This window comes from Lytechinus pictus, chromosome 7 (assembly GCF_037042905.1).
Source record: "Lytechinus pictus isolate F3 Inbred chromosome 7, Lp3.0, whole genome shotgun sequence".
In the NCBI taxonomy this organism is placed as follows: domain Eukaryota; kingdom Metazoa; phylum Echinodermata; class Echinoidea; order Temnopleuroida; family Toxopneustidae; genus Lytechinus; species Lytechinus pictus.
The window spans coordinates 35,299,634-35,326,389 of record NC_087251.1 but is presented as its reverse complement, the minus strand read 5'-3'; the positions used below and the strand labels follow the sequence as shown (position 1 = coordinate 35,326,389).

The 26,756-nt window shown below is 36.7% G+C and overlaps 1 protein-coding gene across 2 annotated transcripts; it reads right to left on the bottom strand.

Moving 5' to 3' along the window:
• Positions 1-279: 279 nt before the first annotated feature.
• LOC129265222 (Na(+)/citrate cotransporter-like) lies at positions 280-25,026 on the bottom strand. 2 transcript variants are annotated; one of them, XM_064102576.1, is made up of 13 exons: positions 24,795-25,026; positions 23,909-24,174; positions 19,807-19,981; positions 14,714-14,778; positions 13,782-13,961; positions 7,885-8,007; positions 6,892-6,984; positions 6,227-6,331; positions 5,012-5,115; positions 4,410-4,639; positions 2,557-2,718; positions 1,230-1,367; positions 280-556 (listed from the first exon to the last, which is right to left on the bottom strand). In XM_064102576.1, exons 1-13 carry the CDS (start codon positions 24,915-24,917, stop codon positions 410-412), a joined length of 1,911 nt encoding a protein of 636 aa, XP_063958646.1. In that variant the 5' UTR covers positions 24,918-25,026; the 3' UTR covers positions 280-409. The 2 variants fall into 2 exon arrangements, with proteins under 2 accessions (XP_063958646.1, XP_063958647.1); XM_064102577.1 differs by lacking the exon at positions 7,885-8,007 and having other exon boundaries at positions 24,795-25,005.
• Positions 25,027-26,756: the final 1,730 nt, after the last annotated feature.

The window sequence follows — 26,756 nt, the reverse complement described above, 5'->3', positions numbered from 1 at the left end:
TCCTTTTTATACTCTCCTCCAATCTTTCTTCGTATCCCCCCGCCCCGGTGGCGCCGCCAAATCCGAAGCCCATTACACTGAGCTGCAAAGTGGATGTAACAGTTAGTGCTAAATAAAAATAAGACTCAATTAAAGGAGAAATCATGAATGTTCAACATAAATCTAATTATACAATTTAAGATATATGTCTGTTTATAATATCAGCTGGATGATGAAAATTTGCAATTCAAACACAAGGAAGGACTGAAAACAAAGAACGTATACCAATTGTAAAGATGGTTGAAAGAATATATTTTGACAGATAAGTTTATTGCTACAGTATCGGTTTTTTTTTTCTTTTTTTTCGCTGGAGTGTTTCATCGAGTATATCTGATCTCAAAACGGTACCGATGTAGAGTTATGTAAGATGTCAATATCCGTTACCATGCATGGTATTCATGGTGTTATTGGCCCAATCGGGAAAGTGTGCGATGTCGAAAATCAACAGACCGAGTGTGTTCATGAAAAGAAGCAGTATACAGATACACGTGAAGTTTAGGAGACAGCCTGTTTTTACCTGTTGAAGAAAATGAAAAAAAATGACGATATGCTGTGAAGATACATGAATTGAGGTATATAGCATACCAGTTTATTGTATTGTCTGTCCCTATATGTGTTTACATTGAGGTTCACATGAGGTTCGTTACACAAAACTTACAGATTGATCGTAAGATTGATATTCACGACCGATTCTACATTGTGGCCAGTGTAATTAATCGTTAAGATTGGTTCTATGATCTACGGTACTTCGCGTTACGGCGAGCTGATGTGGATTAAAAGAGGCAATACTGATAAAAACTTAACAGGGAACCATTACAGTGATTTGGCATAAAAGCAAACTTGTGTTTTTGGTGATATTAATCAATATGAACAAATCGTAAACCAATATCATAAATTCACAAGTCATTAAAAATGTACACCCTCATATGAGATTATAAAGACAACATTGTCATTAAAAATACCATTCCTAAGTCTATAGAAATACCCTCACATTTAAGCCTCGTTCAATTTTGCTACAATCATCCGGAAACGATCACCGTACGAACATCGTATGATAATCGTAGGTCAAATGTAAACTGTGCATAAGTGACAAACCATAACAATTTATTACACATGCGGAATCAATCATAAAACATAAATTTTATGATCAGTTTTTAAATCAGTCATAATCCAAGGCCTAAACGTCTTACCATATCAATGACTTTGATTTCCTTGTAAGCGAATGCTATGGCATTGGGCGGGGTAGCTACAGGAAGCATGAATGCGAAGGAGGCACAGATGGTCGTAGTAAGAATCAGATACAACGGGTTTATCCTCATCGCGACGGCCTGTCGACATTGAAAGTACACAATTCTATTTTGTATTCTGTTTAAAGGTCAAGTCCACCCCAGAAAAATGTTGACTTGAATAAATACAGAAAAATAAAACTAGCATAACGCTGAAAATTTCATCAAAATTGGATGTAAAATAAGTAAGTTATAGGTCGTTAATAAGAGTTTACGCCTACAAGTTAACTCAAGGATAGGAGACGACATAAGGGACGCCATTGCTTTCTAATTTATAGTTACATGTTGCTCAGCCCTCATTTGTATACTCTTCTTTCTCTTTTTTTTCGTTTTCTCTTTCAATGTCACTATTAGAAAAATCATAAGTGACGAGAGCACCTGTTCCACGGTGGCGCCACGCGCCTCTATGTTACACTAAACATGTTTATATCCATCAGCTTGTCTGCATCTCGATACAAACTTTCCTGATACAGATAGCTGACAATATACGGAAGTGAATGCACACACTCGTTTCAATCGTCTTATACTTAGCACATCCCAGACGATTATAAATTTATATGTCTGAAGATAATGGTTTATGACCATGGCAACGATATTCGAGTTGGTCCACGCCAGGGGCGGATCCAGGATTTTCCAAAGGGGGGGGGGGGGCAAATTTTTCGGAGGAAGATTTTGACTAGGCCCCCCCCCCACAAAAAAAAGGTTTTCAACCACAAATACAGGATATTTCGTACCAGAAAAAAATTGACAAGCAAAAAAAAAAGGTCTTCTCTTTCAAAAGAGGTCGCACACCTCGTTTTGAATGGCATTTTACATTACAAATTTTAATTTTGCTACTCAAAGAGGGGGGCACGTGCCCCCTGTGCCCCCCCCCCCTAAATCCGCGCCTGGTTCACGCGTTTGAAATCACCAAAGATGTGCAAAGTCTAATTGGAATCTTCTTAAGAGGATTAATGAGACTCCTTCGCTGAATATTGGAAGGATATCATGAATCACGAATCAGGTTTCATGTATATACAATGAAATATGTAATTACCGGGGTGATTACATTGCAGTAGTAGAAAACAATTTTCTAGTCGATATCAACAATGTAGAAAGAAATGATCAAAGTCAATGCTTTAGAAGATCAGAATTCGAGTTTAAAATTGCCATTGTCAGAAATATTATCTCTAATTATCATGTTCCACACAATAAAATAGAATAGAATGAATAAAGAATAAGAAAAACTTGCCATCTCTGCAACAATAGGAAGAAAAATGGCAGCGGTGACTGTATTAGCAATAACCTCTGTCAGGAGTGAAATTGTGATGGCTGTGATGAAAGCCACTGCCAGCGGAGGTATCCCGTAAAATTTATGAAACTGTTCGGCTAACCAAGCTGATAGACCAGATTCCTAGAAAATCAGACCAGTCAAAGTGTGGGGGGGGGGGGTGAATAGAAAGAGCGAGAGAGAGAGAGGGGAAGAGAGAGAGAAATAAAAAGAAAGATGAGTAAAAGAGAGCGTCTCAAAGAAATGCTACACGGTATGTCTCTGGGACACGTTAAATTGTTTCCAAACTTCAGCCCTAAAACTGAAAAAACCCGATATTTGGAATGAGAACCGCAGCACTCACATCATTTAGCAAAGGCATGTGTCTACATTTGCCTCTCTCTACCCAGGTGTCGTAAATGAGTAACTAATAGGAAGAAATTTTCTGAATCAAATTGATTTTTTTTTAAGCAACATTCAATTTTGGTAGTTTAATCACTTTATTGGCATCTAAATCCAACTTCTGATCTTTATTTAAAAAAAAAACACATTTTAATAGATCAATGCTTCTATTGCTCTTAAAAAAATATATATAATATGACTCAAACAGTAAAATTGCATGTAAAATATTAAGATTTATCAAACTATTTAGATAGGGGCGAGCAAGGGGACCCAACTATGACATTATTTTTTTTTCTAAATTGAACAATATACAAACCATATCTCTCTCGTAGATACTTAACTTTCTTCTTTCTCATTTTCCTTCTTCTTTGTCTTCCCTCTTCTTCCCCCATTTCTCACTACCTGAATATCACGGGGGGTTGCTCTCCCTCCCCCAAATGCTGCCCGAGTTCGATCTATCAAATTTATTTTAAATTGTACACTCCCTTCCATTCTTCATCATGTGAGTAAAACGGATCCATTTAAGTTTATAATAAAAAGTAATGATTATGATAAAATCAGTAAACATTTTGCTGAGCATAGTTACATGTGTACGGAGCCTTTAAAGTGCCATCGACTTGACGACTTGGCGAGATACTTTATCTTGCCAAGTCGACTTATAAAAGGTTATATGTCGACATGGCGAGATACGTTGTCGTGCCAAGTTGACTTATAAAAGGTTATATGTCGACACGGCGAGAAACGTTATCTTGCCAAGTTGACTTCAAAAAAGTTATATGTCAACATGGCGAGATATTCTATCTTGCCAAGTCGACTTATAAAAAGTTATATGTCAACTTGGCGAGATAATTCGACTCTCGCCGGGCCTTGGACATTTCATATCTTGCTATGTCGACATATAATGTTTTATAAGTCGACTTGGCAAGATAAAATATCTCGCTATGTTGACATATAACGTTTTATAAATCAACTTGGCAAGATACCGTATCTTGCCATGTCGACATATAACTTTTTAAAAGTCGAATTGGCGAGATAATGTATCTCGCCATGTCGACATATAACTTTTTATAAGTCGATTCGGCGAGATACCGTATCTCGCCATGTCGACATAAGGTTATTATGTCGACATGGAAAGATAAAGTATCTCGCCAAGTCGTCAAGTCGATGGCACTTTAAAGGCTCCGTACATGTTAAATGAAGCAGGATGATGAAGCACTGAAATGAAGCACTCATGACTAGAGCTTAGTTGGCAGGTGCTTTGCCAGGTCCATTTTGAAGTTATATTTTGTTAATATGCTAGATTATTTGTTATATTTATGTTATACTCATTCATAGTTGATTTTTGTTTTGTATGTTTATTTCCCTAGTATTGATGATCATTCAAAAATGCGACTTTGTATTTAATATATTGATTTGATTTGATCTATACTCACCACGCATCCATCTGCTAGGGCTAATCCCCCGCCCATAATAATGAGTACACCCCATGGCATCTTCTCGTGTATTATTTCCCAGGTGATGAGCGCGGGGATGCACTTCACTTTGACTATTTTGGGGCGACTTTCACGCCCATCGTCACCATCGTCATTGTCACTATCAACGCCAGCCACACTTGCACTTGCACCGTTTGAAACGATACTTTCTAGATGATCATGGGCTGAATCTGTTTAATTTATTAAATGAAAACAAAAATTATTTTCAAAGGAGGGCTCATTTGCTTGATAGGACAGGGCGACGCCGCATGGGGCAGCGATGATTTTCAAGAAGTGAAAAAGGGGAGAAAACGGAAAAGGGGGAGGGGAGTAGCAAAAAACAAAACCATGAACAAAAGCGTTGGGGGTCGTTTGACTCATGATACTTCTATATTATTCAATCTTATACCCCCATCCTCCCCCCATAAGTACGTCCTCCAAATTAAAAGCTTTCACCTCGTCCTTATTTTCTTCCATGTAAGATCCAACCTTAAAAAAAGAAAGAGAGGGGTTCATCTTCTTTTTTTCTTGTGGTACTGTCACCAATTTTGTTAAGTGCTTACCACGAATTTGTTGGTCTCTGATTCTTAACAGACGTAGAGGTCGCTCGGATGGAAAACAGAATAGAGAAATGGCCATCAGCATTGTCGGCGTAGCACTTTTAACCCTGAAAGATGAAGCGCAATTCAAAATGTAATTGCTTGACAACTGCAATTTATTATTACAGGGGCCGCAGAACGGGGTTGAAAGTGTGTTTGGAGGGGGGGGGACAGACCATGCAGAAAAATCACAATCAGTGTTTTTTATGTTTTTGTATACGGCTTAAAACACAAAGATGTAAGGGGGGCTTGGGGCTGAAGCCCTCACCCCGTTTCCGCGGCACCCGTATAAAGAATCCTAATTCAATTCTTCTAGCAAAAAAGTTTTCACATCTGTGAAGGGGCGTCGCAAGAAGTATAATTTCATAGGGGTGGGGGGCAAGGCGACATATTTTTGCCCCAACTGGATTAAAGGTGTGATTTTTATTATATTGAAACACCTCTCTTTTTGATCCAGTTCTTTCTTCCGTTTCCTCCTTTTCTTTTATGTCTATTTTATTTTCACTTCTCGGAAAATCAAAGGGGGTAGTCACTCCTTGCCTTTTTGTAGTGCACCCCCTGCATCTATGCACCAAACTTTACTTTAGCCTTCGATTGCATTCATTTTACCAATGCCTATTGGCTATACAAGATTGAAGAAAACCAGAAAATGCGTACCTATCTGATTATACACATGGCTAAAGTTTCTATTCATTTTTTTAGCTCTTCAAATATTATTTGCATGATATTTTCATGTAAAATGTAAGATAAGAAAGTTATGATATTTTGATATTTCGCTTCATTTCACAAAACAGTTATATGCACGTCCTGGTCGATGTGCAAATGAGGTGACTGATGACACCATCCACTCACTATTTCATTTGTATTCTATTAAACGAAATGTGAAATATTCTAATTTTCTCTTCACTGTCATGTGAAAGGAGTTTTATTCCTTCCTGGATATGTGGAATTACCATTGTTGTAACATCTTGTGGCTTAGTCAAGTTGGTCATTATTGTCAAATTAGTAAAAATTGAAATGTTGTATAATTCAAACAATGAAAAACAAAAGAAATAGTGAGTGAGGGACATCATCGACTATCTCATTTACATGTCACTGAATGGTGTTTTCATTTAATGCGTGACGGACACACACGTTTACGATGGTAAAGGGTATTTGCTATATTTTTTGTTTACTTACCCAGGAGGAAAGAAAGATGCCCAGCCAGGAAAGACCTTGGGATCTTGGGTAATCCAGAGTGCTACAATGATCACGAAGTGTGCCAAGACAGCCCATTCTGCAAATCTTGTATTAAGTTATGAAAATAAACAGAACAAATAAAAATAAAAAAGTTTATTTTATAGAATAAATAAGATGCAAAGTTGTGTTTGTATGGAGTATCTTATATTCTGTTAATCTTGCAATAGATTATGAAAATGAAAAGAAAAACACGAACAAATAAATAGTGAGTATTATAAAATAAGAATTGCAATAAGTCTATTCTGCATATCTTGTATATCAGATGAAGAAAAAAAAATAGATTAATAGATTGTTAATGCAATTGATAAGATGCCCAAATATGTTAGCAACATTTATTTCTGATAGCCATGACAAAACTATATATCAATGAGGGATATAATAGAATACTATAAGTCTGCTTTGGATATGTTTTATTCAAATTGTAATGTAGAAAAAAAACATAGAACAAAGAATATCAAATATAGAATATAAAATGTAAATTGTAGAATATGGAAAATTGAGTAATACATACACACACATTTACACCCTCACACACCCTCCCACACACACCTCCCCTCACACACATACACACACACACACACACAACAAAAACAACTCCGGCATACCTTATAGGACCAAGATCGTCATATGCGCGCTGTATTACTTTCCTTATCTGTTTTGCATCGGAACTGTTCTGTCTGTTACACTTACATCTGAAACTAAATATTAATATTAAAGTTAAACCAGATGTACATATGAAAAAACCCAAATATTTCAATATAAGTTATGATGGGAGAAACACCAGAATTCCAACGCTTCATAATAATATTTCTAGCTCATATTAATTGTTCACCTCACCTTGAGAAGAATGCGAATAATGTCAATTTCTTTTGTCAAATTTTGGGAACATTATTTGGAATCTAGGGGAGAGTTTCACAAGAAGACTTCTCTGACATTATATCTACTAATATAAGTTTATAAATGTCGGACAAAGCATCCGACGAACCATTTCATGAAACGCTCCTAACGTGTCGCGGTCTTAAGTGCCATGGTTGTTATGGACATGTTTTGTTTTTCATATCGCATGTTCCAAATGTATACAGACAAGAGTGAGGTCAACATAATACTTACGAGTGCTAAAATTGGATGATCAAAATATGAAACCCTACAAAAAATCCGATGTTACTAAGGTTAAAGACTGAAATAGCCAGGGATTTCACTTAAAATGGTCTAGACGAACATTTCTACAAAATAGTATTAATCCATAAGTTGTCATCATAAATATATATTCTTAGGTATACAAAGGTTTCTTGAACCAGTTACCAGTTATGTGTATTTAGAGATTATACATGGCCAGGTCTTGCATAAGTGTTGCAATTGATCGAATCAACCACTTCTATGGAAAGCCAACAACCCCAAAATCTACAATGCATTTGTTCGTTGAAAGTGATGTATATTCTTGCATGCATCGTTGTCTTGACAATCCAGTATGCCCCTTTTCGTTTACAAGGTACATTGTGCCCATTTCCTATATGAAAAATTATGACGTTGAAGGATTTCCATACTTAGAGTGATCGAATTTAATCTCAACTCTTTGCAAGACTGGACATTGTACCAACCTGTCCCTCGGAAGATACATGAACTGGAGCCACGCCCATATAATGAGGATACATACAATCATCTGTGGATAGCAATAGAGCATCCAACTGCCAAAATTGAGACCCGTCTCCTTGCCGAACAGACTAAAATGATATTAAATGCATCAAGATTAATTTTGGTGAGATATGTAAGAGAATATTGAATCAGGGTGACAATGTGTAGTGATTGAGATTTGAATCGTCCTCTGACATTCTGATTTTCTTTTCTTCAGACTTACATGTAGGGTTTGCTAGCGAATATGATGGCCACACTGCTCGACATTAAATCGAGAATTTTCTGTTGAGGTAACTCCCGTAGGAATTTGACAAAGCAGCTTCTGCCGCATCAACGCCAACAGCGGCGTAACAGGGGTCGGTGGCCAGGGGGGGGGGGGGCAAGAGCCACAAAATTCCCGGTCATATCATGGTATGAACAGCCGTAATGGTGTAATGAGGCGACTATTTTGAGAGGGACAGATATTGCGTATCGGGCAGAATTTATCTTTGAAAAAAAAAGTTGCGAGTCAGCGAAGCGAGCGAGCACAAATTTTGACCTTCTTAAAGGACAAGTCCACCCCAACATTCAAAAGTTGATTTGAATAAAAAGAGAAAAATCCAACAAGCATAACACTGAAAATTTAATCAAAATTGGATGTAAAATAAGAAAGTTATATTTTGAAATTTCGCTTCATTTCACAAAACAGTTATATGCACGTCATGGTCGATATGCAAATGAGGTGACTGATGACATCATCCACTCACTATTTCTTTTGTATTTTATTAAACGAAATGTGAAATACTCTATAATTTTCTCTTCACTGTCATGTGAAAGGAGTTTTATTCCTTCCTGGATATGTGGAATTACCATTGTTGTAACATCTTGTGGCTTAGTCAAGTTGGTCATTATTGTCAAATTAGTAACAATTGAAATATTGTATAATTCAAATAAAAAACAAAAGAAATAGTGAGTGAGGGACATCATCGACTATCTCATTAACATGTCACTGAATGGTGCATATAACTATTTTGTGAAAAATAAGCGAAACTTTAAAATGTCATAACTTTCTTATTTTACATCCGATTTGGATGAAATTTTCAGTGTTATGCTTGTTGGATTTTTCTCTATTGATTCAAATCAACATTTTCTGGGTTGGACTTGACCTTTAATACAAAAATCCAATTTTGTGATATATTTTGACATGATATCCGGAAAATAATATATTTAAGTCTCCTCTCTTTCCATTCCTTTTTTTGTCTGTACGCAACTGTGAACAGGATTCTTTGCGGCAGTAGCGTGAAGAGAAAAAAAAAACAAGTGGAATGCCTCTGGCTGTCTCACCTGCATCACACGATTCAATATAGCAACAGTGCTGACTTTGAAAACTACTATGAAATAATTATTCACAAAAAACACCATTCATACAATGATACAATACTACGTTCATTGACATTTGACCTTGATCACGTGACCTAAAACTTGTCAGTGATACTTGATTACCCCTATATCCACATTTTATACACTATATCTATAAACTTTGAAAGTTATGACAGCAATCTAATAATTACCTCTAAAATGGCCAAAGTTCAATGACCTTAAATGACCTTTGACTTTGGTCATGTGACCTGAAACTCGCATGAGATGTTCAGTTATACTTGATGACTCTTATGACCAAGTTTTATGAACTAGACCAATAGACTTACAGAGTTATGATGGTAATTCAACAAATACCCCCAACATGGCCAAAGTCCATTGACATTTGACCGTGGTCATGTGACCTGAAACTCACACAAGATGTTCAGTAATACTTCGTTACTCTTATGTAAACGTTTTATTAAATAGACCAATACACTTACAGAGATATGATGGTAATTCAACAAATACCCCCAACATGGCCAAAATTCATTGACCTTAAATGACCTTTAACCTTGGTCATGTGACCTGAAACTCGGACGGGATGTACAAAGATACTTGATTACTCTTATGTCCAAGTTTCATGAATCAGATCCATAAACTTTCAAAGTTATGATGGTAATTCAACAGATACCCCATTATGGCCAAAGTTCATTGACCTTTTGACCTCGGTCATGTGACCTTAAATGCGCACAGGATGTTCAGTGATACTTGATTAGCCTTATTTCCAAGTTTCATGAACTAGGTCCATATATTTTCTAAGTTATGCTGTCATTTCAAAAACTTAACCTTAGGTTAAGATTTGGTGTTGACGCCGCCGCCGCCGTCGGAAAAGCGGCGCCTATATATATAGTCTCACTCTGCTATGCAGGTGAGACAAAAACGAGGGGCGCAGTATCACACATTTGCTAAAAAGCTGCTTAATATAAGTTCCGAGCGAGCGAAGCGAGCGAGAAAAAAAAATTACCTTTCATGAGAATCTAACTTTGAGATATTTTTGAAATTATATTCAGTAAATAAAATGATATCCTACACTTTTCCTTTGCTTTTCTTTCCTCCTTTTTTTTCTGGGGGGGATCTTGTTTGTAGAACGTTTGGGGGCCAATGGCCCAATCCTTCCATACTCATACACGGCAGTGCTGTGCGTTTGGGGTCCGGGGCGGAGCCCCCGGAACTTCTTGATATCAAAGCCATTTAAACCTCGCAGATTGCCGCTATTTTAATCAAATCGCTGGTATACATGTATACAGAATATAGCTTTTACACAACAAATTTATTCAACCCAGATGCGTAATGAACCAAATATATTTGAGGGGCAAAACATAGCAATGTGGGAAAATTTACATCCTACATCCACTGCATGTTGGTTCTACTCTTTTTATTTATCATTATTTAAAAAGTCGCCATTGTGCAAAGCGAGCTGGAAAAAAATTGCCTATCGAAATTAAATTCTAATTAATATGTGATAGATTTTACCATTATATTCAGCAAATAACACATTTCACGTTTCATTGTTTCCATTTGTTATTAATTGCATTTCCACCTGTCCATTATCATGTCAACCATGTTATTTTTTTTTTCAAATTAGATGTTATTTGGTTACCATGACAATGGATTTAGATGTTATTTGCATGTTAACAGCAAACATATCCATTCTTACCCTAAAATTAAGGGAAATGAAAGAAAAATAAGATTTGGAACATTGATATTTATCGTTGAATTCAAGTATTACCAAGGCAACATCAATGTTTATCATTCTAATTAGTTCATGCAGAACACTCACTGTATTATTTTCCCCTAAATTAATTGAGTAGGTCAAACCTTACGCATGTACATGTTAATTTTCATTGTATTGTTCACCTGTCCATAACCTTGTCAACCATGTTATTTTTTGTAAATTATATGTTATTTGGTTGCCATGGCAATGGCTTAAGATGTTATATTTATAAATTCAGTCACAAACATTATTATCTCGATTACTACCTTAAAATTAGGGAAAATTGAATGATGATAATACATGTATTCTACATTTTTATCAATATTTTTTACCTTTCTAGAGGGAAATAAGCTGTTGCCATGGCAACGGGCCCTTTGCAAAATTGTTTTTTTTTTAAATTTAATTCAAGCTTTACCAGGGCAACATCATTCTTTATCGTTATAAAGAACTCCTGCAGAACACTTTATGTATTTTTTGTTCAAATGAGGGGGTCAAAACTTAAGCAGACAGATTAAGTCAATTCCACTTGTATTTTCCACCTGTCCATTGTCTTGTCAACCATGTTATTTTTGTAAATTAGATGTTATTTGGTTGCCATGGCAATGGCTTGAGATGTAATTTACACATTTAGCAACCAAAATATCTTTGTTAAGCACTGTAAAATTAGAGGAAATTAAAGATAAATCATATTCTACAACTTTTTTTAATCAAAATTTTTATTTTTCTGGGGAAAAACAAGCCCTTGCCATGGCAACGGACCAATTGAGACTGTCTTGATAATCTTGAATATTTCTAAATTTCATATGTATTCAATTGGGAGCCTGAAAATTATCATTTTGGTCATCTATATCATGTTTATTTACCATTTACATGGGAATGTATGTTATTTTGGAGATATTAATCCGTTGCCATGGCAACGGCCGAAAATGGCATTTATAAATTTACCTCCCATCTTTAAAATAAATCTTACGGCATATACTAATACTTTTGAAAGTTTAATGCTTTAGTCATAATTTGCACAATTAGTCGGCTTATCCGCTCTACTATTATACGTTGTCTCCTGTAATTTCTTTTATTCCCCCCCCCCCCGCTTTTACGCCAGTGATTGAACGCGATTGAACGGGGGCGTTATAGAGCCATTTGATGGTTATAGATGAAGAGCACCTACTGCGTGGGGTCCGGGGCATAGCCCTGGTAGCTTATTTGCATAAAATTTAGCTAGCTTATTCAATGTTGTATGCAATCTATCTTTCTTCCCGCTCTTTATTTTCAGTCCTCGGCAGCCCGGTCGTGTAATTTTTTTTTGTCTTGTCCCTTTTTTTTTTGCTTTCTAATTTAACTTTTGGCTAATTCCATTTTACCATCGTTTACCGCGATTGTTTGCAATTTTTTCATCTTTTAATTTATTTCCCATCATGCTATTGCTTATGCATAAGCCTATTGCGGAATGATTTGTTCTTTGTCAAATGTTCTTCTTTCGTACCTTTTCCCACTATTTTCCTTTTCCAAAAAAAAAATATCCGTTTTCTGTTCACTTTTCCCTTTTCCTTTCCTTTTCCCCTTTCCTCCCCTTTCCCTTTCTTTCTTTCTCCCTCCCTTTTTTCCCTCGTTTTTTATTTTCCCGATGAAATCCGCCAGGGGGCAGCTTGCCCCCCCTGCCCCCCCCCCCCCGCCTGTTACGCCACTGATTACGCCAAGCTTGTATGTGATTTATTACACAAGAAATGTCTAGGTTAATCAGTCACAGTGGCAAACGTACTTTACAGATGACATATAATGTCTGAGCTGAGATTCACATGCACTCACGAACTTTCAATCATGAGTCCAATGATCTAACCAATAGACCACGCAACCCTTCAACGGCAAGAACAATTCACGCAACAAAAGGCTACTCGGTAAGACTTGAGTTAGTCACATCCTCGATAATCGATGAAGGCCTACATTATTTTCTTTAACACGTTTAACATGGGGACGTCATGGTAGACAGTGGTTAACACTCTCGTCTCTCAATCTGATTGGAGTTGTGTTCGATTCCCAGCCATGGCCGTGTGTTTCACTTCAGCAAGAACATTACCCACATCGTGCAGCACTCAACCCAGGCGAGGTAAATGGGTACCGGCAGGAAGTAATTCCTCAAAAAGCTGTGAGCACCGGAATCGGTAGACAAGCTTAGCCGGGTTAATATATGAGCGCCTTGAACACTTAACAAGGTGGATAATTGCGCTATACAAATCCTACATTATTTACTATGTTTAACTTTCATATTATTTTTTGTGTAACTTGGCACTTTAGGCCTACTCATGCGTTAAACAGATTCTCCTAGTTCAGGGGGGGGGGGGGGGTAACAGTTATGGCCGGAGTAAGCGTCATGAAATCCATTTGAAGGGCAATTCCACCCTAACAATTCGATTTGATTAAAAATAGTTTAAAAATCAAACGAGTATAAATTTCAGTAGTAATAGGATGTAAAATAAAACTGTATATTTCTCCGATTCTAATTTCAGAAGTTCGCTTGATTTTGCAAAGCAGTAATATATCCATGGTCTTTATTCCGATGAGGGAACCGGTGACGCCACCCTCTCAATATCTTTTAGATTGTTATAAGAAATGTGAAATGTGTCATTTTTTTTCATATCATTGAATATCACTGTGTTGTGCATATGTGAAAAAAATAAAGCAGGTCTCACTGGCCGATAGACACAAAACCTATTTATAAAGGTCACAGAGGACGAGTAAAATTTCAATTTTCACCTTTCAACGACAGCAACACAGAGCACATTCGCCGAGGTACCAACTAAAGATCCAGTCCCACCCACATTGGCAGCATAGGGAATGCAAAGAAAAATAGCTTTGCGTAGACGTAGGTGGCGCCTGTCTTGATCAAACGAGGACGAGCTTGGTGGAAGATCGTCAATCGATTCGATCTCTTCCCTGTATTACAAACAGGAAATAATAAATAATAAAATGAAAGCATATGGTCTCGTTGGTTAAGTTTCCGTTCTTAAAAAGAGAAATGAGAAATTACTTTAAAATCAGACTAATGCTTATCATGGGCCTTGAGCAAAATTATTCAAAAAAAATGTGCACCAATTGAAAAAAAAAACACTGTAGACCATTAGGCCTACACTGCTAATAACCATGAATAAAAAACGTGGTAATAAAAACAAAGAGAATGGGTGGGTGATATTCCCACTTCTCCTCCTTTTCCTTCTCATCTTCTTTCTCTTTTTCTTCTTCTTCTTGCACTTCTTCTTCTTTTGTTAACCCTTCCTCCTAAGTTTGTATAAGATTTTAACTCGTAATGAAGATACACATACCCTATAAATTAAACTACATGTACAGTCTAAATAAAACTATATATCAATAACAAACATATAGGAATCATAAATCATATGAACAATTTAATATATCAATAATATATCAAAAAACTGGTAAAACATTTGGAACAAATAAAACACAAATAAATGGATGAATGAATGAATGACGATTAAATTGATGCTTATTTAATATAAATATATCTTTGTCATTTAATATTTTGTTTAATCAGTCCCTTGTAATTATAACAATCATAATATCTATCATAAATGACATTCCATCAAAATATCCTACAAGAATCCAACCTCATGGATAATATCCTCAACAGCGATTAACAGATGTACATGTATACAAATGAGGACACTCACCTCAGTAATTCAGGGCCAATTCCTTTCATTTCTCTTTCACGAGGCAAAATAGTTTGGCTGCTGGGCTATAGTCACAATCAAAGATGGTAGAGAATGAAACCAAAAATATGAAAATGAAAAGGTAGTGAAAGAAAGAAAACGAATGGTCATTCCTTCAGAACATGAAATGCGGTATGTCTTCTGCTTATTTTTTATTCCCAAATTAATAAATTTATTAGTACTGTGTAATACATTGCCTTATGTTTTAATAATCATTTCGTCTTTTTTAAATCTTTTTTTTTTATAATAATGACAGAGCCCTGAGGAAGACCAGCTTTTAATGTTTGTATTTTGCATATTTATATTTTGTTTCTTGCCATTTGTTTCTCGTAACATATTCTCGTAATTTTACTTTTTATTTGTTCTGTTTTTTTTTCTGTATCTCATAATTTATTTATTTATTTATTTATTTATTTCTGCATGTCATGACAATGTACATAGTGTGACCATCACAAAATTGATTACATTAAATTTTACATAATACTAATGTATACTTATGATGATTAACATAACATTAACATAACTGATTATAACAAGGTTGCAGACATGTAGTGGTATGACAAAATAAGCAGATGCTTGAGCTGTTGTCAGACCTTTGGATATATGAAATACATACATAAATATAAAAACAATACTGAAAAGTCCAAACTAACGATTACACAAAGAGGGGAAAGAAAAAAAAAACTAACAAACAAACAAAGAAACCAAATAACAAATTATTATGTTCCACAACTATTTACAAATATTTACAAGGAGTGTGTGAGGCGTAATAATAATTGAAATTATATCAATATTTAAGTTTAAAATGTACAGTACAACAAAATTACATCTTAGAGACAAGTATGCGTTTTACCGCACTTTTGAAGGAATGCACTGATAATATATTCCTAGTACTAGTAGGTATCGAATTCCAAACATCAGGTCCATAATGTCTGATAGATTTGTGAGCCAACAGTGTGCGAGGGTTATACAAATGCATATTAGATGCTTGTCTTGTGTGGTAGGTATGGATAGCACTATTTTGTTGAAACATATTGGAAAAGCAGGTAGATAACATTTTGGCATTAAACCGATACATAAAAAGGGAAGTTTGAAGAAAATGGACATCATCAACAGTAAGACATTGCAGCTTTATAAAGAGAGGGCGTGTATGATTACGGTAACCAACTCCAGCACAAATACGAATTGCTTTCTTTTGCAACAGAAGAATTGGGTTTGTGACACTCGTTGATGTTGCCCATAGAATATTGCAATATGACACATAAGGTAGAATAAGAGTATTGTACAACATGTAAAGTATTTTATAAGGTACTAGGTACTTAACTTTATACAGTATACCTATATTTCGAGAAATTGGTTTACTGATGTGTTTCATGTGATCATTCCAGTTAAGTTGATCATTGATATAGACCCCAAGGAACCTCGTAGATGTCTGTCTTTCAAGCAAAGCATTGTCAAGGTTCAATCTTAAATCATGGTCAGGACAGGACTTCCTGCCTTTGAAGTGTATATAATTAGTCTTTTTTACATTCAGTGATAACATATTACTTCTAAACCAATTAGATAGTTTCGGAAGTTCGACATTAATGGTGTTTTCTAAGATATCAATATCACGGTGTGATAGGAAAACACTTGTGTCATCAGCAAATAATATATAATTCAATGTGTTTGATACCAAACAAATATCATTAATATAAATCAGAAATAATAATGGACCCAATATAGAACCTTGCGGTACACCGCACCTCATAACTGATATACCAGAATTAGAATAGTTATAGCATGTGTATTGTCTTCTATTTGAAAGATAACTAGTAAACCAATTTAGGGCAACGCCCCTTACTCCATAATGTTGGAGTTTATAAAGCAGTATTGAGTGGTCAAGGGTGTCAAATGCCTTGCTCAGGTCCATAAATACACCAATAACGTGCTCACGATTAGCCAGAGAACTAGATACATAATCATAAAATTTCAACAACGCAAGGTCCGTTGAGTGAGACCTGCGAAATCCAAATTGGTTGGGATTAAGAAGGTGGCTTTTGTCAAGAAAGGCAATCAATATGTTATAAACAATTCTTTCTAGTATTTTTGAGCAACTAGGCAAAATTGAGATTGGTCTATAATTACTTATAACGGTCATGCTTTCCCTTTTATGAACAGGAATAACCTTGGCTAGTTTAAGAGAGGAAGGGAATACACCAGTTGAAATGGACAGATTACAGATATGTAGTAAAGGAGTAAGGACTGAGCCAATTATTTGTTTTAACAATGCTGAACTTATTTCATCATGCCCAGATGACCTACTATTTTTAAGAGACTTAACAATGTTTAATATCTCAAGATGATCAGCTGGCTTAAGGAATATAGATGATTCGGACCTGTCTTGTAAATATTCTTTGTAATTAACTTCTACGGGAGTTATTTTCTTCGCTTGGTCAGGCCCAATGTTCACAAAGTAGCTGTTAAATTCATTTGCAATGTCATTATCAGAAGTAAGCTCTTTATCCTTATGGACAAATTTTTGGGCAGGTTCTGACTTATTTTTCTTACATAATATATCTCTAACAACATTCCATGTCAAGGGCATGTTACCTCGAGCATTCTCAAACTGTCTAGAATAGTGCAAACTCCGTGATGACCGGATAATAGAAGTCAGCTTATTTCGATATTTTTTTTGTATTTTTCAACGTGCTCTTGTGAAGGTTTCTTTACACTCTTTTTGTATAAGACATTTCTTCTTTTGATTGATTGTAGTATACCTTTTGTAATCCATGGCCGTTTACCTGTACTTCTATTATTTATTCTAACAAGTGGAATAGTCTCATCCAAATGGTGATGAAAAGTTTTACTAAATGATTCATAAGCCTGTTCAACATCATGACATTCCAATACATCCGACCAACTCTCTTCCTGACAAGCATCCCTCAAGCTAGAAATATTGCTTTCAGTAATTCTGCGCTTTAGTATAACTTTAGCCTTATTGCATTTGTTGGAATGAATATCATAAAGCATGCAGAAGATTGGAAGATGATCAGAAATCTCACTAAAAAATAAACCTGATTGGGAATAACCTTTGGTAGTTTTCACAAAAATGTTATCAAGAAGTGTTGATGACCTGTCAGTTATTCTTGTTGGCTTATTAATCATTGCACATAGAGCTGATTTATCAGATGCATTTATATCAGTCAATAATAACTCAATACCTGTGAGAAAATTATCAATGTCAGCTTGAGGGGGTCTATACACTATACATACAATCATGTTTTTATCAGAGGGTAAGTCTATTTCAATACACAAAATTTCAGCACTTTGATTTTGGAGGGAAAGATCTTCCCTGAGTTTAAAAGAGATCTTGTTAGACACATAGAAGAGAACACCCCCACCACGGCCAATTGATATATCTTTCCTTACTATCTGGTAACCATCAATCAGAAATAATGGAGGTGATTGATCACTCAACCACGTCTCGGTAACACCTATTATAGAGCAATTAAAGTTTAGAGATGATAGCAACATATTTAGGTTTTCAAAACTTTTAGACAGACTTCTTGCATTGCAGTGCAAGAAGCTTAAGTAATGAGATTGTTGCTTCCCAGCAGGTGGGTTAAACTCATTCGGAATGTAGTACCTACAGTCAATATCTTGCTGTAAATGATAATCATCCAACATCATTTAAACATGAAAATAGTAGTAAACACCTCACACTGAATAGGCTTAGCAATGCTAATGAAATCAAGTACAGACATGATATAACAAAAGACATAAATGGAAAACAAGAAAAACTGTCTACTTATTAACATATATACAACTAAGTTTAGAGTGAAGAACATGGCAAATAATAGACACGAGGCCATGCCCACTCCTGCAACAAAGTTCAGTTACTACAGGAAAAAAATAAATGAAAAAGAGGAAGATCACGGCAACCTCTCCTGTGACAAGTATCAATAAAGCTGTATGTGTGTGTGTGTGTGTGAGAGAGAGAGAGAGGGGAGGGAGGGAGAGAGAGGGGGAGTTGGAGAGAGGGGGTTGGAGAGTTTCTCTGATCAGCACAATGGTTCATTTCTTTTGCTGGTTTTTCTTAGAAGATGATAATGGGCTCAAAATCTGCTGTGTGGTTTTAGTCCCATGGGTAAATAAATCATCCTCTCCAACACGTCCAAGGCAAAATTATTCAGAACAGGCATAACTAAAGGTTTAAAGCTGCACTACATGTGGTGACTTAAGAAGTAAAGTAAGGAACTCCTTTCTCGTTTCTCCACTGCCCAGCATAGAAACGCAGTTTTGTCCCCTTCTGATACAACTCCTCCACCTCTTTTCGGTGCTTTCTTTTCACCTCTAAGTCCATCCTAGTGAGATCGTTTGTCAAGTAATATTTCTCTGTTTTAAGAGCTTATCTTGATTTCTTTAGTATGTTAACCTTATCGTCGTAGGCATGTGTTTTCACAATGATTTGGCGTGGCTTATCTCCCCTTTTACCAGTCCTGATGGCTTTCTCCACCTTGACTGCCATATGGAATTTTGTTTTCAGCATGTCCTCTACGAGTTTCAGGCAATCCTCTTCATCTTTTGCTTCCTCAACTCCCACAACTCGAAAGTTATTTTTTTCGTGAAAGACGATCTGCCTTGTTATTTTCACTATCTCTAGATCGATCCTTATGAACTAAAGTTTCATATGCTTTCGCCATCTTCTCCAGGCGACTCTCTAGTTCTACATTTTTCTTTTCCAAGTCATTTATGCGAAACCCCTCAAACTCAAGGGCCCTCTCCACTTTCTTGACACTATCGACTAGTGTCTTCACCTCCTTGTCCATCATCTTCTCAAAGTTACTGGTTGCCTCTTAATGTCCTGTTACTATGTTTTTTAATAATATGGTTTTTATGCTGATCAGGCCATCCTGTTTAAATATTCGAGAATGAATGGACAAAATAAATTAATAAAAATAAATCATAGCAGAAAGATGTGCCGTCATTTTATTTGATTACGTAAACAAATCATCCAAATATTGGTTAAATCGCATTTGAATTATAACTGCACATTGATATTGAAGCAACACCTTGTATTGTCTGTCTTCTCCGAGGTCGCACTCCATCTCATGCTCGTCGTCGTTGTCCTGTTTTCTGATCTCGTCGAGCACGGCTCGAGCAATGGGAAGCATCATGGCTGTCACGGCTGTATTACTCATCCACGAAGACAGAAAGGCTGTACCACTCATGAACCCTAGTAACAACCTGAATTAGGACATCAAAAAACGAAGTAATAGTCGGGATCCGGTTGAAGATTAAAAGAACAATTTCATAGAATTGCGAGACATACATGCATTCCCATTTATATACTAATAATACTGATATAGTCTACAGGTTATAATTGTTTCAAGTGTTTCACAGTTTGCCAAAATGTTTCACGATAATTATATTGTAACAGACTGTATATACCTCTCCCATCATTCAATCTAATTTTCAGGATTTGACACGACAGAGATTTATGAAGCCACACTCTCGAGGCGTCAAAATCTCTGCCTGGTTCTTGGTTCGCGGCTATGACTACGTACTAATGATCTTAACAAATTAACAAAAATATGACGGGGTATATGCTGCAGTCTCATTAATTGGCGGCGGAAGCCAAACAATTTAGGGGGGTCCATCTGAAATTTGGGGATGGAACAGGTAAAAAATTGAACAAGCAAAAAAAAAAGCTTATCAACCAAAATTTTAGGGGGGACGCAGGAAACAAAATTTACAAGCAAAAAAAAGGTTATCAACATAAGTTTTAGGGGGGTCCGTCCCCCTCACCAAAAATTTAGGGGGACAGCAACCCCCCTCCCGCCTATGGTCACATTTCCCCTACGGCGGCCGTACGGTGGGTCGATTTTTTTATTCAAACCACCTATAATGTAGCTGGTACAAAAAAAATTGTTAAAACGGCTGTTTTCGACTCGTCGCGTCGTCCGGAATATGATTGTGACTGTGCCCATGGGGAATTGATTTGTACTATATAAATAGTTTTTATAAGGGGCTTTTTGGGAGATCCTTACCACAGAGAAAACATAGAAATACTGTAGGTTTGTGGTATGATTGATTAATGTGTTCCTGAATAACATAGGAATGAACATAAGGCCTGACCTGTGAGTAGACCTAGATAAATCGGCATTGGTCATCGTTAACTCTAATACTCCGGTGGAACTAGGGGGGGGGGGGGCTGGGTGATAGCCCCCTGATATTTTTCGCGATAAATCCATCCTGACCATTAGGTCGCACCATATTTAATATGCATGAAATTAGGTCATGGTCATCAAAATTAAGTTAAAGTGGTTTGTGTGCATTTTCCCAAAAAAAATCAAGTTTTGAACGGTCGCTCGTTGATGAACAGTGGTTAAACCTGACGAAATAAACCTATCGATATCCTGAAAACTCCATTGAACTTGTCTGGAGATCCAGAGTCTCTATTAAGGGTGAAACGACATTTGCTCCTGCGACAATTGCTCCGGGATTAATTCAGGGGGGGGGGACTACTTAGTATAAATGTAAGACACGTATGTGCCGCGGTCTAGACCCCCATTTTCAGCCCATATTTCCTTTCCAGAGCAATATTGTAGGGGTAGGGTTAGGGTCAGGGTTGCAAGCGGGTTTTATGTTAGGTTTAGGGTATGGTCTAGTCGGAAATGGGGGTTCCCATGCATGCACCATATTTTTTTACCAACTTTTTTGTATTGCCTGAAGTGTCTAACAAGTGAATCTTGATGTTTCCTTTGCCAAATCGTGTTCCATGGGGTTCAAAATTTGCAATTTTGGCGGACATCTTGGAATTTTCATGAAAATCAAAATTTCCATTTTTTCCACAGACTATGGGAAAATCTTAAATGAATACGCTTTTCACTATGATTTAGATAGAAGAAATCGATTGCGATCGTTTTCTACACAATCCGATTAATATTTTTTTGAACAAAATGATCAATATTTATGCCAAAATTTTCATGTTTTTGGTCAAAAATTTGTATGTGCATAACATCTTTATGTTTTATAATAAACATCAACAACTAGTGCAAAATATCAGCATTCGACATGAAAGAGGATATATATATTGATATGCTCCATGAGAGTATTAATGTCTTAATTTGCTTAGATAAAAGGCAAATGCTTCCATATGTATTACTCGATATTGCGATAAAATGACACCAAAAAACCAACCTTCGTTCCCTTGTCACACCAATGATACTGGCTACAATGCGATCGCTGGCATTCCTTTCAAGAGAGTAGAGTTATAGACTAAATCGGTCGGCACGCCTTTGTTGGTGTGACTAACGCGCAGAAATGCATGTAACGTGCGTAGCGATGGGAAGGTATATATAACTTTGATGGGTATGAGGGCAAAAGGCGTTTTCTAAATGTTAAAGCAACCCACTATGTTAATGAAACCTCTTGGAAAAGTTAGAGGAGGCATTGCTCTGCATGTTGCATGCAATTACGTTCGGGCACCTTAAAGCATAGTCCCGCAAGGGCCTGTCGAAGGTACCCCAAGCTTACCCGTAGATTGACTATTAAAATATTGTGCTTTTTGGAGCCGCCAATGTGGCAAATTGGTGTTACTGTTTACGGCTTTGAAGAAAAACCACTTTTATTTTCTTGAAATCACTTGGAGACGAAAGAGTAGACTTTTCTCTATCAGCTACATATAAAGAAGTGTTGACACAGCAAAACCTATCCCTCAGGGGGCTGCCGAAGTCACACCACTCCTTTTTTGTATGTTGCCCATTTCTTGGAACATTCGCCATTTTGGAGCCCCATCAAGGCAAAATACGTTTCATTTTGCAGTAAACACACTTTTCTTCTTTGAAACTACTTGTAGACGGGAGAGTAGACTTCCATCTATCGTGTCGAATGCTGATATTTTGCATTAGTTGTCGGTGGTTATGATAGAACATAAAAGATATCAATGCACATGTAATTTTTTTACGAAAAACATGAAAATATTGGCATAAATTCTATTTTTTCAAAAAATATTAACCGGGTCTGTCTAGAAAACTATTGCAATCGATTTCTACTATCTAAATCATAGTAAAAAGCGTACTCATTTAAGATTTTCCCACTGTTTGTTGAAAAAATGAAAATAATCGATCTTCATGAAAAATCCAACATGGCCGCTAAAGTGCCAAATTTGAACCCCATGGGACACGATTTGGCAAATGGAACATCAAGATTCACTAACTAGATGACACTTCAGGCAATACAAACAAGTTGGTTAAAAATGTGGTGCATGGGAACCCCCATTTCCGACTCAACGTATAGGCCATAGTTTTAAAATAAGAATGGAAGTTGGTCATTCGATTAGTGTGTAAAATTTAGACGGGAGCAATTGTCGCAGGAGCAAATGTCGTGTATTAAGGGCGTGTTTTACTACAGCTGAATTTGATGGATTGTTCAGTCTAAGGGCTCTTTCTTATAGATCAACCCAGTACTTAATAGAGCTAGAGACGCTGGGTATCTATTGTCAACCATCTTTGGTCCAGTGATCAAGAGACACGAGAGTTACAGACCTCAGGTTACATTGTGTGTGACTGATGATATAGCTTGAGAAAGTCTACAGGAGTGGATGGAAGCTCGCCAAAAATATTGTTAAAGTTGGTAGAAGTTTAAACATTATTTTATTTGATCATCCCAAACAGATGAAAGTTTTCGGTAATGATAATGATAATGATAATGATGATAATAATACGAAGGAGGAAAGGGAGAACAACAACAACGATAATAATAGGTTTGATCACAATAACTATAGTAATGATTATAATGATAACAAATTTATTATAATCATTATTGCAATAATAATTGCATTATTGCATCAACATATTATCATAATAGAGATAATATTCATAACGATGGTGATGATGAGGATGATTATGATAATGGTGATGACTGACAATGATGGTGAGGATGATGATGATCATGATGAGGATGATGAAGTTGTTATTGATGATGATTGTAATGATGGAGAAAACACTAAGAAGGAAAATGGGAAAAAACAAGGAATAAGACCATTCCAAATGATTTTTTTTTATGTTTTCATGACACCCTAAACTTCTAAGAAATGACATTCGAAGCCATTAAATCCATTAAACCACAATTTTCTCAGGCTCTAGCGACCAAGATAGACCCAGTCCTTACTTCTTTGGATCCGTTCCGAACAGGAGCAATACCCGAAGAGCGAAGCGACGATGAAGGTTCTGATGCTCGATGGCAGCGGCGAGGATCAGACCCCCAAAAAGCAGGTAGGTGACATTCTTGAAATATTGCTCTATTACGGTGGGGGTGTCCCGGACACCAAAGAGAGGGAAGAGAACTATCGGGATGAGTGCCGTGACTGGTAAAGGTATCACCTCCGTCACCCAGAAGGTCCCCAACAAGAAGATGGTAAATGCCACGTATCCCATCTATTAACAAAAGATGTTTAAAATCTGAGGGTCACGGTTAAAGATTGTTGGGGCATGCTGGTATTAAGGGCATAGTGGCTTAGTGGTAGAGCGCCCGTCTCACGAACGGAAGGTTGTGGATTCGATCCTAGGACGAGCCATTCCCAATCTAGCCAACGCGTCCGGCACATTATGCAGGGCCAACTGGAAGGCAAGCTAATTAAGCTGGAATTACTATCATGTGCAGTATCATCGTCATTATTATCATTATCTTTTTCTCATAAGATCAAAAAATACCAGATAAATTTCGCCTACTTACTTTTGCCTTTAAACCATTCGAACGCACTTTATGATCAATTTGAGCACACCTTTTAAAGAGTGTTTTAACCCATATACGTTGGGCTGCGAATCACATCTGATTACAAGCAACCATTTCCATAAGTTAGGCCTACTGTGAATACGAAGACAATATACGAAAATACATCATGGAATGAAATAATCCATTATGTCAAAGGGTGATTTCCTTTTTGAGAATTATTGACCAATCGAAATTAATTAGCAATAAAGAATAGTTAACAACAAACAGGACTTCGTGACAGGCACTCATTCAATGAACTTCTTGAGTAAAGTGTTATACATACCTGGGTGTTCATAACTACTGGTATCGGGCATAATATTAATAAAACCAAAGCAATGACGACATAGTTCCTCGTAAGTCTCCACCACAATTGGATCTTCTCTTTCTTAGACAAGCCTTGAACCATTGCAAGTAGAACACGAGGAAAATATTGCACTAAAATCGACCAAAATGAAGTAACACGAAGCAGAGACGATGTTTACAGTCTTATCGAAACCAAAAAAATACGTTTGAATGAGTGCAGAAGCGTTTAGTATATCTTTTTGCGCTTCATTAATCTCTCAGAAAGGCCCTTTATTTCATGACAACTCATCCAATTCTTCGGAAGGTTTGCATGTTTCCACGTGCCCGGCATTCAGCGTTTCGCACAAAAGATTGATGAAAAGAAAATATATCTCACTGAGATTATTTGAACTATGTAAATTATATTGAAAATTACGCGGTATGTATCACAAATCTAGTATCAATAAAGATAAGTGATGCATGGTACACTGAGAATTTTAAGTATCTAAGAACTTCAGTATTTGAAATTTTATCCCCTTTTGTTAGTGAGGATGTTCTTTATTATCATTTTAATAGACCATCGAATAACAACCTTTATCGTATTCGGGAAGTATTCCCCCTCAGTATAATTTGCTGATATCATAGGCTCCTATTCATCAGTGTTTTGTTTCGCTTGTAAGCTTATTTGTGGTGTTGATTTTTGGTTTTCTCTCATTATTTCAAATGTTGATTAGAATAGTATTTCATTAAAAAAAAAAAAAAAAAAATGAAGAAAAATGTTGTCCTACTTTACATATAGGATGTGGCAAAAATAGTTAATCATGACCTTTTGCCAAATAAAAACGATGAATGGAATGGCTGATGCTTATCCCGCCAGAATGGGCTTAAATCCTTCAGGCTGACTGAAGAAAATCAAAGCCAAATTCTTGAGGAATTGGTGGCCCGGATTGGTGGTGTTTTCGGACAATTATTTTAAGACCACTTGTGCAACTAAAGTTCAGTATTACCATGGATCTACAGACCGAGTCAGAAAAAAATCTCCCATCAGCGTAAAGTTACCTTGTCTGAAGTATGAATATCTAATTATTGATTTATTAACGTCTTGATAGAGTCATTCTCCCTGCACAGTTTGGTTTCCATTTTTACATTGTTCTTTGCATGCATGACCAACCACGGGACAATCTCCACTAGAAGGTCGTAAATTTCATTTGCGCCAAGTTGCTGGATGAAGAACAAAGTGTGAAAGAAATTATAACCGTTTGCACGCAAAAAGGCACCTACCCGTCCTTCCAATCATACACGCATCCACGGCCACATAACACATCACCTCTCTCCCACACACACACACGCACACACCCTAACGCACGCACACACAGACACACGCATCCTAAACACATTGTAAAACTGTATTTCCATTTCCTCATTCCTCCTTATCTCATTGGCTATGCCTTTCTTTGGTCGACAATGGGCAACTGTCAATTATAAAAACTGCCATCAGAATGACTTGCCTGATGTGGAATCAATCAAATGGCCGGTTCAGACACCAGTAGTGGGCACCCAGTGCACAGGCAAAGGCTTGCCACTGACCGCCTGCAACAGATCGAGTGATGATGCTGAAATCAAGGAGTTGATGTGCCCCGAGATCGTCGTTAGTGACTCTGTGTGGTAAGGTGGGTGGGTGTGTTCGTGCAGAAGAGGGTGAGGGTTGTGCGTATGCGTGTGTATATCTGCGTGTAAATTATACGTTTTTATTCTTCACCTTCTAAATTGACGCAACTGAGATTTCACAACCCATTGGAGATTGTCTCGGACTCAGTCATGCATGCAAAGATCCATACGAAAATGGTACCAAAATGTGCGCGGGGAATAACTGTGTTAGGACATATCAATAAATAGATGATTGAATGTTCATGCATCCGATAAGACAATTTTAAGCTGATGGGACATTTTTTTCTAATTCATC

What these genes read in the sequence shown, in the direction of transcription:
- LOC129265222 (XM_064102576.1), bottom strand. Translation starts at nt 24,917, where the DNA reads ATGGTTCAAGGCTTGTCTAAGAAAGAGAAGATCCAATTGTGGTGGAGA. An exon ending in CAGTAGTTATGAACACCCAG is followed by an intron (nt 24,175 to 24,794) that starts GTATGTATAACA and finishes TTTTGTTAATAG; the next exon opens with ATGGGATACGTGGCATTTAC. An exon ending in TTCCTATTGTTGCAGAGATG is followed by an intron (nt 1,368 to 2,556) that starts GCAAGTTTTTCT and finishes CAATGTCGACAG; the next exon opens with GCCGTCGCGATGAGGATAAA.